The sequence below is a fragment of the Macrosteles quadrilineatus genome, unplaced genomic scaffold (assembly GCF_028750875.1).
Source record: "Macrosteles quadrilineatus isolate MER2022 unplaced genomic scaffold, UCM_ALF_1.0 Scaffold_5__1_contigs__length_97177068, whole genome shotgun sequence".
NCBI lineage: Eukaryota > Metazoa > Arthropoda > Insecta > Hemiptera > Cicadellidae > Macrosteles > Macrosteles quadrilineatus.
Genome location: NW_026542598.1, coordinates 17,744,190 through 17,759,641, shown reverse-complemented (window position 1 = coordinate 17,759,641; position 15,452 = coordinate 17,744,190). Strand labels below are relative to the sequence as shown.

The 15,452-nt window shown below is 33.8% G+C and overlaps 1 protein-coding gene across 2 annotated transcripts; it reads right to left on the bottom strand.

The window, feature by feature from the left end:
- Window positions 1–14,625, bottom strand: LOC128994424 (transcriptional repressor scratch 1-like). Of its 2 annotated transcripts, none has more exons than XM_054418985.1 (4): window positions 14,546–14,625; window positions 5,577–5,767; window positions 4,101–4,374; window positions 1–2,615 (listed from the first exon to the last, which is right to left on the bottom strand). In XM_054418985.1, the coding sequence occupies exons 1-4, from the start codon at window positions 14,598–14,600 to the stop codon at window positions 2,365–2,367; spliced, it is 771 nt and encodes a 256-aa protein (XP_054274960.1). In that variant the 5' UTR covers window positions 14,601–14,625; the 3' UTR covers window positions 1–2,364. The 2 variants fall into 2 exon arrangements, with proteins under 2 accessions (XP_054274960.1, XP_054274959.1); XM_054418984.1 differs by lacking the exon at window positions 14,546–14,625 and adding an exon at window positions 10,608–10,707.
- Between the last annotated feature and the right edge of the window lie 827 nt (window positions 14,626–15,452).

Genomic DNA, 15,452 nt, shown 5'->3' with positions numbered 1-15,452 from the left:
ACGTTTATTTAGACAAAATAAAGGGCTACAGCGGATTTGACACCATATTTAAAAAACCAACTCTGTGTAAAATTATCACTACTGTACTTATACCTACTTAAATATTGATTAGTAAATTGGTCCCGAATGAACCAAAAATCAATAAATTCTACAAATAATATGTACAACATTTCTAATGCTATTACTACTAGTTGTAGTAAAACTACTACGATGGAATACTTACCACAAAATTTACTACCGTATGTACACACAATAAATAAAGAAGTTGAATTTTTTTTGTGAATTAAGAAAAAATAATACTAACTTTAAAAAAAAAACTTAATTTAACATAAAACAAAATGCAAAAAGATCGTAATCGACTAGAATACCTCGTCCTTGTTTTTATCAAACAAATAAAATTAGTAAATTGCAAATTTGAAATCATTTAATGAAATATGACAATTCGTTAAACTGTTTGACCGTGTTTTGAAATGGCAATTAGGACCTAAACACAGAATTATCTACTGTATTTTGACTACGTATCAATAGTATCAATGTCTGAGTCATCTCCCAACAGGCAATATGACTGAATTCTAACTCTGTATACGCATAAAATGTTATTTATGGCTTACACTGTGACAAAATATTTAATCAACCACATGATTACTGTATTTTAGTTTGTCGACAATAATCAATTTTAGGTTATATTTATCAAAGAATATTTTCCATCCCGATTAAATAATAAGCCTACATGAATCTTGAAAATTATTGTCAATGCTAATAGTTTATAAAACAAAATTTCACTAAATGATTTCAAAGGTATGCGTGAATAGTTAGTAAACTCACACAAATTATAAGTGAATGATTAGAAAATAAAATACAAATAAAAAATTAAATTAACATAAATTAATGCAACCTAAATTATACTTTTATACACAATCTACAATCCTAAGACTAGTAAGGAATTTGGCAGGACATTTCTACAACTAGTCTACTCTCACTAGAAGTCTACGATTATAAACAATTCGTTAACAATTTTGACAATAGTTTTGACCACAGACAATGGAAACAAAGCTTTTATTTCCTTAGTCAATGTTTTGATGTTTGATGGCAAATGTATAACTGTTTCATAACGCACGGGGACTCTTAGCTAAACACGTTGATAAGTTTGGATTAAAGGATTACATTCCTGACAACTAACAAAAAGTATTATGACTATATATACATTTTAGTAACTATTTTGACCATTGAAGTTTATCTAGGAATTTATCATCTTTATTGACGATGGAACGTATACAATACGTTGTTGTAAGAACTTCACGTGGTTGTACACAAATAAGGTTGCAGCCAACTCAACCCTATCAAATAGCTGTTCAAATATAACTTTTTTAATCATTGGATAGTCTCAACTCAACTAAAGTAGTCACGATGTCAATCAAATAATCCAAAATATAATGGAACACCCAACTGAATCTCGAAGCTTATAGAGTTGCATAATGAATTTTGCGAGTAGTAACAAGGTTGCTAACGGGAATTATTTCCAGGAGAGTCAGGTGTCTTGTTCTAGGGGTTCTCTACAATCTCCAAAACATATTAAAGATCTATAAAAAACCCGGAATCTCTTTAGAAACATTTACGGTATTATTATTAGTCTCTATAATCATTATGAAGAATAAAGAAAAATAAATAAAAACAACGGCATAAGTAGGCCTGGATAAACTTGAATATGTTCGTGAACCAGCAAGATCGTACAATGAGAATTTTATTTTTTTTCCAACAAATACAAAAACGTCAAATTTTTTTTTCAAAACCACGGTGAAGAACTAAAAACAAGTTTTTGCAATGAAGCGTTGTTGTACGATTACAGGTAATGGAGAAAAAAATGTATACATTAAAAGTGCACTTAAAATATCATTTATTCTTATTGAGAAAAAGAAAATCATCGTGGTTTTATTGTGTACGGATGTAGGCTATTTCGATAAAATTTAAATAATCCATTACTATTTTATTTATTTTTGTATATTAAATTTCGATTTTAAAACATTTCCCTTCCCTGTAGCAGCAAACTTATCCAATGCAAAATACAATAATATTTTTTAATAAGTTACCATTTGGATGTTCCTGTGTTTCTGTGTACGGTGCTGAAATTTAGACACCTTATAAGAAAGACATACCCGATTTATTTGCACCTTTCTCAATGTTGATATCTCTAACAGAACTTTAATACAAATGTATGTTTTAATACTGTATAACTAAGATTATACATAGATACAGATATTTGGACGCTTGCCGGCTTAAACCTAAGCCTAAGAATCTTTAAATTTACTTTTTAACTCCTGCAGGTGATCGTTAGTAGTATGGAAATGCGCGTTCTGAGACGCCGTGTCATGCAGCCACGGTGAGCCCCAGCGGGTGCGAGTGAGGTCGCAAGGTAAGGTCACACGCGGCATCCTCCGCCTTGCCTCGCACACAGGACGACTCCTCGTGCTTGTAAAGGTACGACTTGAGAGCGAAGGCTTTCCCACACCTCGGGCAGACATGTGGCTTGGTGTTGGAATGTGTCTGGACATGGGCGCGGAGGTTGGACTTGTCTGCGAAGGCTTTGCAGCACACTGGGCACTTGAACGGCTTTTCACCTTCAAAATTATTTATTTTAATATTTTTTAATGTTTGTTAACAATTTGACGGGTCTGCTTATACCTATAATTTGGTCTGATCGAAATTTTATAAGTCCAAAGAGGGGTGATCCTGTTATAGATTTCCATTGTGGAGTTAGGATTAAGCAACAATACTGCCGTATCTTATTTCGGTACTGCCCAGCAAATTACTTGACGGAAAGAGTCACTAACATTGAGTATTTTTAAACGACCTATCTAGGATTATACAGGGTGTTTTTTTTTTAAACTTGTATCTTTATTTATGTAAAAACCGCAATAGATAGAAATATGCAGTTTGCGGGAATCATCTATTGACGTAGGGGGACCAATTGTTTTGAATTCAACGTTACATTCACATTCCCCCCCTTTTCCCCCCTGTCCCCAACTTAATTTTTTTAAATAGCAAGGTACCCCTTGTGACATATAAAATAAAAGAGCATGGAAAAAGAAAATGTTTGATGAAAAAAAATTGAAAATCGGTTCATAAATTTGTGAGATATTCCCCCCCTCACCCCCCCGGAACTTAATTTTTTTTAAATAGCAAAGTACCCCTTGTGACATATCAAATGAAAGAGCATGAAAAAAGAAAAATTTTGGTGAAATTTATTTTTCATTTGATATGTCACAAGGGCGGGTACCTTGCTATTAAAAAACAAGTTATGGGTAGGGGAAAAGGGGGGTGATTATCTCACAAATTCATGAGCCGAATTTAATTTTTTTTCACCAAGAATTTTCTTTTTTCATGCTCTTTCATTTGATATGTCACAAGGGGTACTTTGCTATTACAAAAAATTAAGTTCCGGGGGGGTGAGGGGGGGAATATCTCACAAATTTATGAACCGATTTTCAATTTTTTTTCATCAAACATTTTCTTTTTTTCATGCTCTTTTATTTGATATGTCACGAGGGGTACCTTGCTATTTAAAAAAATAAGTTGGGGGCAGGGGGGGAAAGGGGGGGAATGTGAATGTATACGTAGAATTCAAAACAATTGGTCCCCCTACGTCAATAGATGATTCCCGCAAACTGCATATTTCTATCTATTGCGGTTTTTACATAAATAAAGATGCAAGTTTTTAAAAAAACACCCTGTATAATAAACCAGCTTTTTGAGGGACTCTAAATGTCTAAGTTTGACTGGATGAGTGTATTGCATCGGTATTACTGCACAAAATAATTTTATTCATTCAAATGTGTTTGGATTTTTGTAAAGGATTGGTCCCAACCCTGATTTTCCTAACAGACGTATTTTCTTAGATAGCATCAATAGGCCAGCGACAAATGTCATCTGGGTCCAGAATCGATTTTCTAAGAATCCAACTAGCAAACTTCAGATTTTTATTTGGCACTAATCATTCAACTACCAAGGCCAAACAGAAAATTAAAAAAAATAGCCCTCAGGGCACGTCAACAGTGTAATCAAATCTTTTGTTATTTCCGGCTTAATTTCCCGGTTCTCTTTACCTGTATGTGTGCGGATGTGTCCCTGAAGCAGCCACGGCCTGGAGAAGCACTTGCCACAGAAGGAACATTTGCACCCCTGACTGTGGGTCCGCACGTGCATGCTGAAGGCCGGCATGGATACGTACACTTTGTCGCAATGAGGACATCTCCGCGCCTTCTTGTCTGCTAGTGACCTGTGTGTCTGCCGGTGTCTGGCCAGGTTGCTGCTGGTGCTGTATGTCTTGCCGCAATCCCCACAGCTGTGGTGCTCTCGCTCCTTTTCCTTCTCGGGTTTCTAAAAAAGTCGGAATAAACATTGAAATATTTCAGAGATTTCAGAATATTTGCAAGCTTAAGAGAATAACAAGAGTGCATAACGTTCTAGGACAAGGTAACTACTCTACTTACTCTACTTAGTCCCCAAAATGTCTTGAAACTATGCACAGGGTATCGTACTTGAAAAATGTGATAGCCGCTAAACTCTCTTGAGATTGTGTTGTTATATCCAATTTCTTTTTGATTGGGATAAAAATATATCTACTGTTACGGGCAGACAAAGTCCCTATCAAAAAAGATAAAGTAATGGTAAGCTATAAGCTAATTTTAAAATCAAACCCATAAGGTACCTACTCGGTTCATGGAAAACTCTTATCGTAAATTGAAGGTAAAACTTGAGGTGCTTATGCATTCAGATCATAATACTACTAAGAATTTGTCATGAGAACGATGAATTAAAATTCTCCTTAAACTTCGAGGACCTTTTGGCCCTTATTATAAAAAAATTTAAAGTTGTAGATTCATGGATGGAAAAAGTAATATATTATTGTTATTTATTCCAATAGTTTATTTATTATTGTTACTGTTGAATTTTTACAGATATTTGTGTCTTTGTTGTCTTTTTTTTGTTATTAATTACTCAAGAGACAATTAAGAACTCATAAAAACTGCATGCTACTGATTCAAACTGACAAAACTGTATGGTAAATAAGAAACAATATTTTTAGTGCAGACAAACCATTTGTGGTTTTTGCACTTTTGTATCCTATGTATTGGTAATTATTGTGTAAATAAATTTTTTTGATTGATTGATTGATGGTCTTCGGGGATCGACCTTGTTTAACACGACGAACAACAATGAAACCCTTCAGTTCCCCGACGTTTTGGTCTCGATGCAGAATATGCGGACAGCATTGGTGACTTCTGACTTCTTTTCCACAAAGTTGTCGTAGCAAGTGGAACACTTTTTGTTGTTGCGATAACTGTACTGAAGCGATGTCACCCTAAAGACGACACTCTGCATCGAGACCCAAATTTAATTAATGTCGGTGAACGGAATGTTTCGTCATTGTTCGTCGTTTTTGACAAGTTTGACCCCGGAATACGATGACACTACAATCAGTGACCTTGAAAGTGTATCCAAGATTATTAAAATTTGTCAGCCTTTGAAATTTTATTCGTAAGACTCTCTCGTCATCTGGAAAAGTCCGTATGAGTCACCTCAGGTTTGGTTGGTCTAAATACATGTCCAGCGGCGGCAGCTAGGCTGACTTCTGCAAGCTGGGTGAGATTATAGAGATCATCAGGAACATCAGCCGCGACTGGTAGACATGGAACTAGTTGAGGTGGCTGATAGACACATTCTCCCGGAGAGTAGGCTGCCTCACTGACACTGCTCTCTGAGCTAGATCCTGGGAACAGACATTGGAGGGTAATTCGTGGTAAAAAACAATTATGAAAACCGACCAGAAAGAGTAAATAAAAGAAACTGGAAATATGTAAACATTCTTTCCTTTGTTTTTCTTGTTTATATATTTTTCTAGTTTAGAAATCTAAAAAAATATTGCTCTAAAATTGGTTTCCTTTTTGAACCTATTTAATAAATATAAAATCTGATGTGGGTGGTGTAGATATAGGGCAGTTATCAATGGTATTCGCTACGCAAGAACTCCTTTACCTGGTAATTAGCCCGGTTCCATATAAAAGCGTCAATATCATCATTAAACAAGTAAAAATCTTTTTCATAAAATTTTATGGGATTTTATTTTGTTTATTTTAATAATTCCTAAAAACCAGGTATGATGCATGGTGTAACCTAGCGTTTACTTTAGTTGTAGTGAACCATCAAATGTACATCAAACTTCAATAATACATTACGTAAGGTCCCTTACCAAAGCACACCTCACCCAATCTTAAAAAAAAGCCAACTATGCCAATTATGTTTTATCCACAAATTGGAAAATTGTACATTTTGTGAACAGGGAAGAAACATGTGTAAAGATTTGAGTATGAGGGCACACTAACACATGAATCTAGACTTCTTTAAAATTAAATCAGAGTACAACATCATTCATCACTCAAAATATTATCCATTAATAGTTCGTTTTTATTGCTTGTAATATTTCATTTAATTTCATTCATTATTTAGTATTAAGTTTTTTTTTAATGTTAACTTTTATTCATACACCTAATAATCACTCATCAGAAAGGCTGCCCTAATATTCATTTTCCTAATTTATATAATTTCATTAATATGTTCAATTAATCATTAATAATATTCATTCCATAGCCTATATTTTTTTACAAAGCCCACAACCTAATTATTTATTAAATATGTAAGAGAATTGCAATACATCAAAATTTCATATAATATCATTTCAAAATTAGTCCTTAAGGAATCAAAATTTAAGAAGCAGTGAAAGTGATCCCATGTGTTCAACAATGAGTGATGTGAACATTGGATTGAGAGAGAAGGAAGCCATTGAGAAGTTGAAATTGTTAGAAGAAGGAGTCAAAATTTTCCTAAATCAAATTCATTCACCAAGAAGACCAGTTTCAAGTTATATCATATAGTAGCCTAAACCTCAAGAGGACTCAACTCAATCATTACCTTCAAAACTAAGTATAAACTTTTCTTTGAACTCTTTTAAATTTTGTGCTAATTGGACTTACCTTTTGGACAACACCAAAATTAGATTTTCCATTGTTGAGATTGTGTAAGTTTAACACCTTAATTAGGCCTATTTGGACACTATCAAATTTATTCATTCTTAGCATTCAAGCCAGCACGACACCCTACCCTGAGAGATATCACATCTAAATTATTTGAACCTTTAAGTTATTATTAAAATTTATCTTTTATTTCAATTTAATTTCAACCCCATGCACCATTGTCAATCCTTTCATTGTAACTTCAAGCCTTTTCTCATTGCATGTTAATTGTTCATTTGTTTAAATAAAAAAACCTTTTGTAATCCATATCTTTGTTAACCTATTACCTTTAAACATTTATAGAATAGGCCTAGCCTAAAATGAATATTATAAGGTGAGTTCACATGCTATATCATTAAGTTTAATGAGCCCAGAGTAAAAATGTTTATTAAGATTTCAAACAGTTTTACTTTTTCAAGCCAAGACCCCCGGTTGGTTGGGAGATAAAGGCCACTTGTTGTGTTAGACCACCTGCTAGAGAGCTATTCTTGTCTGGATTCTGTACTGATTGCGCTCACAGTTGAGCTGAGCTGCGTCACACAAGAGAGGCTAAGCCAGCTAGAGTCAATTAACTATGATAGTTGTTTTACTAGCAGCGTACAATGTTTCTAGACTGATCACCTTTACATGATGAATAGAATAAAGAGTGTCTAGTGGCGACCTTGTATATTTTGTTTCTGAATACATTCAATTGCTACCAAAGACGAGCAGCCAGTGTGATTCTTTGCACGTTAAATTAAATACGTCACAATGTAATGAATAAATTGGAAAATTTCAAACATGTAAAGAAACATGTAATAAAATAGATGTATGTAAAAAAATTACAATAAACAATAATTCTCTGTAAGAATAATATCGGGTACAAATTACTGAACTCAAGTCATATTTCTTTATATCCAAACGATATTAAACCAATTAGAAATGTTTGGATACAACTATCAAAAAGTAAAAAAAATCTAAGAGGGGGCCTTTGACATCGCTTTTTCAACGATCGGATTAGAATTACACACGAATCCATCCAGTCCAAAAATGTTTTTGTAATTCACGTTTTGTTAACTTTATGATGCCTAGGAGAGAATTGCGAATCACGTTCTCCGTGTCCCATACATGATAACCTTTCTAACAATTAACGAAGTATAAACACAAAACATAATTGTACAGAGAACCTTCTCTAGATTTGACAAAGAAAATTATGCGTTCTACAACGTAAATTAAAACATAACGAGATAATTTCTCAGCACGAATATTATATACAGGGTGATTTGTACTCAGTGTGACACAATTTTTTTGGTGTAAGTACAAAGTAAATGAAGTGTGATGATGCATATCAAATGTTCCAAGTCTAAAAATTAGCTTCCCAAAAAAATATTTTATGTTTTTAAAAAATAACCATGTTTTTAAACTTAATACAGCGATTTCTCAATTACCTGTATATGGATTTGAGTAGATAATGTAATTTTCGTGTTCTACATTAAATTTTGAACAAGAATAATAGAAAATGACGGAGGATCAGTTGTAAATACTCCATTGTAAATAGATTCAAAGATAAAAATTAATATGTTTGATAAAAATTTAAAATTAATGTTCTATTGCATTTTTCACACCCTGTATACAAGAAAGTGTCAGAATATGTTAAAAACTGCGCCATTTTATAAGCATTCCAACGATATGCTACACTATTGAGTTTTATGTCTGCTTATGTACGCTTTAATGGTTTGAAGACTACAAAGCATGGTGTCTTTAACATTTAAAACATAGACAGTCGGCATGTATTAAGCAAAAGTTGTATTTTTGATTCAGCTTGAACAGTAAAAACAGTAAAAAAGTTCCCTGTTTTCTGGTATTCAAACCACTAAAACAAACAAAAAAATATCTAAACCTCAATAGTGTAGCATATGGTTGGAAAGCTTATAAAATGGCGCAGTTTTTAACATATTCCGACACTTTCTTGTATACATGGTGTGAAAAATGCAATAGACCATTGTTTTTAAAATTGTTATCAAATATCTTAATGTTTATCTTTGAATCTATTTGCAATGGAGTTTTTACAACTGATCCTCCGTCATTTTCCATTAATCTTGTTCAAAATTTAATGTAGAACACGAAAATGACATTATCTACTCAAATCCATATACAGGTAATTGAGAAATGGCTGTATTAAGTTTAAAAGCATGGTTATTTTTGAAAAACATAAAATAATTTTTTGGGACGCTAATTTTGAGACTTGGAACATTTTATATGCATCATCACACTTCATTTACTTTGTACTTACATCAAAAAAATTTTGTCACACTGCGTACAAATCACCCTGAGCCGTGCTATGAATGTAAGAAAGACATTCATAATAAACTAATTTGAAATGTACAACTAGTCAGCTGTTCCTAAAAACATTCATACATTCCTACAGAAAATTAAAATTCTGCATTCAATATTCCCTTCCCCTCAAAATTATCTTTCCTGAGAGGAATCACGAACATCCGTCCAGTAGTTGCGTCTGAATATTTGGACAACATCTATACCAAACAACCAAACAACCTTGTTCAACCCTTGGTTCAAACACCTTAGTCTAAATTTATAACATGTCTATAATGTATTTTCATTGAGCTGTTTGTTTATTGGATTGGTTCATGTCTAATAGACTGCAGTACCTAATTAACTAGCCGACTCGTGCGAAGCATTCGCACTGAATCCATCTCCAATCACACTTATTGAAATGCACAACATACAGTTAATACTATGGGGTTAAGTGCATCGTTGATTTAAGTATATGAATCCTGAATTCAGGAATAGATGTAGGTTTACTTGCTAGATAATTAATCTTCTTAAAATATAATATTAAGTTGTTTATGTTTTTGCATGTTTACATGACCTCTGTGAACACTATGTTTGAATATGGCCATGTACGATTTTTGTGTTGACGTATTTTTTTTAGTTTTTACACAGACATAGTTTTCACTGAAAAAGCGCACCCTTGACAAAGATACAACAACTGAAAGTGTAAAAAACAGGGCCTGACACGGTCAAGTTCAATCCTCCCTTCGTTAGAGTACAGCAAAGGTAACTTTTAAGAAAAATGTCTTCTTAGTTAGCTTGAGAGAATTTCGGACTATTGCGTAGTATGACATTTTGACCAGAGTCGAGCCAACTTTGCTTTGATAGTGTAGGTGCCCAAGTGAGCTACACCAATCTTGGATAATGTTTAGGTTTCTCATCAACATGATAAAAGAGCTCTTTTTAGCATGGGTTTATGAGGTGACGAACCTAAAGGGCTTAAGAGTTAAATTATAATGGATAAAACAGAGCTCTTCACGTCCTTTGGTAAAAAACTAATCAAAACTGATATAAACCGTTTCCTGTTGGTAACCAATTCGATACAATATAGCAATTCATTGAAACATGTAGTAAAGAAAAGATGAGAGGTGGTGTTTGAAGATGGAATTTTTAAATATTCATAGAATTGTTGGTAGGTGTGTTAAAATGAAGGCTATGTAGTACCTAAATAAATGAATGTAAAAGCTTAAGAATCCATGTGGTACTTACTTTTGAGTTGTTCTTCTTTAGACTTGTTTAGTCTGTAAAGTGAATAAACCGATTTCATCTCGGGGTTCATTTTATCGTTTAAAGCACAGACTAACTTTGTTTGTCCGTCATAAATGAATAGGATTTGAGAAGTAAATATTTGTTTGTTTTGATTAATTTAATTTACATGTTTCAGCTGGTCGAATAACGTAAATAAATATTTAAAGTTTAAATTACTTGCAGTATGATATAATAGATTGTTAAAAAAAACTACCTATTCGAAAATGAGTGATTTGTATTCTTTCCCGATGTAGTGGGCAAAAGTAGCTTTAAAATGACTCCTCGTTTATGTCGATTGGCGAAGAAATAAGGTTATAGGCTACCGACAAAATATATATATATAGATGTTTTAAACATTAGCTTTTAACGTTCTGGGGAAAGACGGTTGGTTATTAGTAAATCCATTCAGTTTAACGCTAGCAAGACGAAGGGGTGTAAGTAAAGCCTATGTATGTACTTCTTACGTCAGTTCATCTTGCAAGAGACGAGTGTTATTAGGTTAAAATAACCAACGAGTCCAGTTTTGCAGAAAAGTAAACTTTTAAAAATGTCATACCAAACAGGCTCTCGTTTTAGTTTATTCGGTAAGAATGTGCCCGATTATTTTTAGATTTTGGTTACTAGAGGGTGCTCGACAAGTCAATTCTCATCGTACAACTCTCCCCGACCGTTGTATTGTAAATTTCAAAGTGAAGTAATTTTACCCCCTCATCAGACATCCTTGAATGGGGCTCCGAAAACACCTGTCAAGCTATTTTCACCTTAAACACGGAATTCTGCCAAAACGTGGTAGAGAAGAGCATTGTGGTCGTGCCAAAAACAGGGGCACCTGGGGACTCTTTGTGCCTCCGCCTACGCCTAAATTATAATTTAAAACGTGTATTAATTACGTAATGTTTACAATCAATTTTGTTTGACAACATAGAGAAAGGATCTTGTGTTTCTCCTCCTATAGTGTATGGGCAACGAACCGGAGATCATAACCACACCTGGTCAAGTAACTATTGTAATTAATTAGGCCTAAAGTAGTTACATGACTTCAGTATCCAATAATGGTTTAATGTAGTATTGCAAAGGAATTTGCAAGGTACCTGCTTATGTGGTATATTGAATTTTAATAAATACAGTTAAAACAAACCGTACATTGCAAATAATATGACTGTTAAAATATTAAATAAAATTACTTTTATACAAAATGCAGCATACTGATATTCCAACGCCTAACAACGTAACTATACTCGAAGCTTGGACTATTGGCAGACGTAACTAGACATTCCATTCATATTTTTAAGATGAAGCCAGTTTTATAGTGAAAATAAGGAAACTCGAATTGATCATCTTACTAAGTGTGTTGATGTCAATTAATTACCAATTTCTGTTTTATACACCAACTGTTTTATCGGGTCATACTGAAGGGTCAATTTTGTAAACAACAAATACTTCATGTTCTTGCTATCTTTTATAGTTAATATTTAAAAAATAAAATCTTTAAAAAATAAAATCTTTAAAAAATAAAATAAATAAAATAAAATCTTTAAAAAATAAAATAAATAAAATAAAATCTTTAAAAAATAAAATAAATAAAATAAAATCTTTAAAAAATAAAATAAATAAAATAAAATCTTTAAAAAATAAAATAAATAAAATAAAATCTTTAACAAATAAAATAAATAAAATAAAATCTTTAAAAAATAAAAATCTTTAATGCTTATAAAATAAGTGTAGAATTGTAACGTTTACTTCCTTAATAAATGGTTCATTCAACTAGGTTTTTTTTAACTCGTTGCAACTATGTAGTTAATAAGTTAAACTTTTTTACATCTAAGAAAAACTAATCCTATATTTTAAGTACTTTTACAATTTCGTTAAAATAATTTACAATCTTATCAGCGGATCGATCTAAATATTTGACTAAAATTGAAATATATTTTGTAAAATATTTTACATCTACCAGGTTCTGTAAATCACACAATTTCCATGAAATAAAGCGACCACAACGTTTAGAATCACTTTTAAACTATTTCCTTCGATCACAAGCCTGATTACATCTGACCCGATTGTTAGAATTGCCGAAGCAACATAATGAGTAATCACTAGTGAGTTAGTGGGTGCGAGCCAACTGAACTGATACTGGCACTCCGGGTCTAGCGATCAGCCAAATCACTACACCACGATACCAACTACAGGTTGGACAACAATAAATTGTCTGTGCAAGATCTACCCCGTGGTCACTTGCTGGATTTATAATTATCGGAATCGAGAAAACAGTCGTCCTATTAGTGGAAATCGGAGCGTTTTTTTTTAGACATTGACTTCGGATACTGATTGTCGATATGTAAGATTGGATGATGAATCTGAAAGTGAATGTTATCGGTTGTGAAAGGTTTTAGCAATTTTTCATCAGGAGTACATTTGCTATTATTCATATTTACTAATATTTTCGTGTGGTTGCACCTCAATAATGAATTATTTATTTATAATTAGACACATCACAAAAATCTGAATTATAAATGTAAAGTAACTATTTTACAATCATTTTTATTGAATGCATCTGCTTTTAAGATACAGGGGGATAAGACAATAGTTTAAGATAATTTACACTGTGTCGTCATGCTGGAGTCAGTTTTGATAACGCTCGATCTTCCCTCTTGTTATATAATGTAATTTTTATCCAATAAAAAGATAAATGTTTTAATTCTTAAAACGTCAGATTCCTTGAAAATTTGTACAAGTAATGAAATCCATTAATCGCTTTTATTTGCTTAAAGACTTCTTGAAATATTAATCTGCATTGATCTCTTGAAGTAAAGTTATGTCCAACCTGTTCACGTTTAATCATAATCAACTTTTTCTCAGAGATGTATAAGCTAGAAGTCTATACGACCATCAGCACGTGATTTACCGAACCTACTGAAATAACCCATCAGCACGATATCTACATTTTATATCTAAACCTCCACACACATAACCACTCAGAACGATCACAAAATGATTCATCCCATGCAGGACTATAGTCTGATTTTTACCGGAGTGCGGCTGGAGCTCAGCCCTACCTGCGAGGGACCCGACTCACGCACGCACACTCACCACCGTCCTAATTGCCTGAAAGCCCCGATCCCCTATTCACTAAGAAATATAACATCTGTTGTATAATACCTCAAAATTGCTATTCGTTTGATGTTAGATATACAGTAAAATGGTTAGTGTTAATAAATTTGTTGTTTAATTCAATGAAAAATGAGTCCAAACACGAAATGATTATGACAAGTAGCTAGCTAATAAAAACGTGTTAAAATATTCGTAGCTTTTACACTTTATAAGCAAAATATATATTGTTTGGTATCATTTTACTACGCATTTTGAGCTGAAGTCATAAGCGTTACCAGATTTTATAACAAACTTAAAATTTAAAAAATGATAGTTTAATTTCCGTGAGCCAGCGATGACTCGCACGGCAGGACAATGGTCCGTCCCACGTCCGTCCTAATCCCTTGCGTCTGTGTGTGTGAGGCCTGCGTGTGTGTGAGTAGGGTCGACCCTTCAGCCAGCCGCTTTCCGTCAACAATCACACTATAAGTGTCCTACTTCAACACTTATAACTTATTGTTTCCCTTTGCACAAGTATATGTTAGGACATGCCTCAGATACCGGATCAACACTTCAATGATCTGCAGAGTTGGAGTTTTGCACGAACCATCTTTGGGTGTATAGCTAAACTAGAGGTCAGCGTATCGGACTTCAGAACTCAGGGTTCCACCCCGGAATATCAACAAAACGTTGAGGGGGTTGGAAAATGTGTTGAATGAGTTTTGATTATCACATTGCAAATACAATTGGCATACCCAAAAATACTAAGAAAGTTCATTTCCCGGAGTGATAATCTATGTCATATGACTTACCCCTTGGAGACTCGTAGTCGTACCTCCTATGTGTCAGAAGGAAGGCCCGAGGCATCCTATCAGGCAGCAGTCGCCGCCACAGCCACCACCTTACTGATCATTGCCACTGCCACCTATAAATAGCGGCGCTCGTGCCACAGCCCCCCTTCACAGGCGGTTTTATTTTTAAATCCTTTTAAATCTTTTTCTTCGATCCCTTCCTTCCCTCGGGCACGCGACATCCTCCCATCTCCGGGACTTCCTGGACTCTCCGGGAGGCAACTGGTGTCAATGTGTCTTCAATGTGGCTTCTAGTAGTTGAGATTGGAACCTACCAAACCTGAAGGGATTAGTATGTAAACTGGAGATGGTATACTTAGGTATGCATTGTTACAACCTTTGAATATGAACAGAACAATACTGTTCATCATATGCCAAAGTGTAGCCATTTTAAGAGAAAAAAAGAATACTTGTATAGACTAGGGTGGTCTGCCGTTACACTTTAGACGCATAAATGAGCGAAGCATTATTTAAAGATTGTCAATGGCTAAAGCAGCTAATACCCTACAATATGTTCCCTTTCAACAGATTCGCCGTTTGTTTACCCGATATTATTTAAGTTCTAAAGAATGACAAATTTATCTGATAGTTCATACTGTACCTTTGTAGTGAAACTGGCCATCCTGACCATTTGCTTGTACTTTGTAAATGGGCATAGCAGGATGTACTCGTGCAATCAACATTTGTTCTACAATCGTCAGGTCAGTTAATTCGTTCGGGACACTTGACACATCCATATTATTTAACGCCGTGAATTTAGTTGCATTTGAACGACAACGCGAACAAATCGGTGATTGGTTTGAAGCTGTTAGTTGATGGCGATGACAGTTAGTGCAAGTGTAAAATTTTAGTGCATCTAATTCATGTT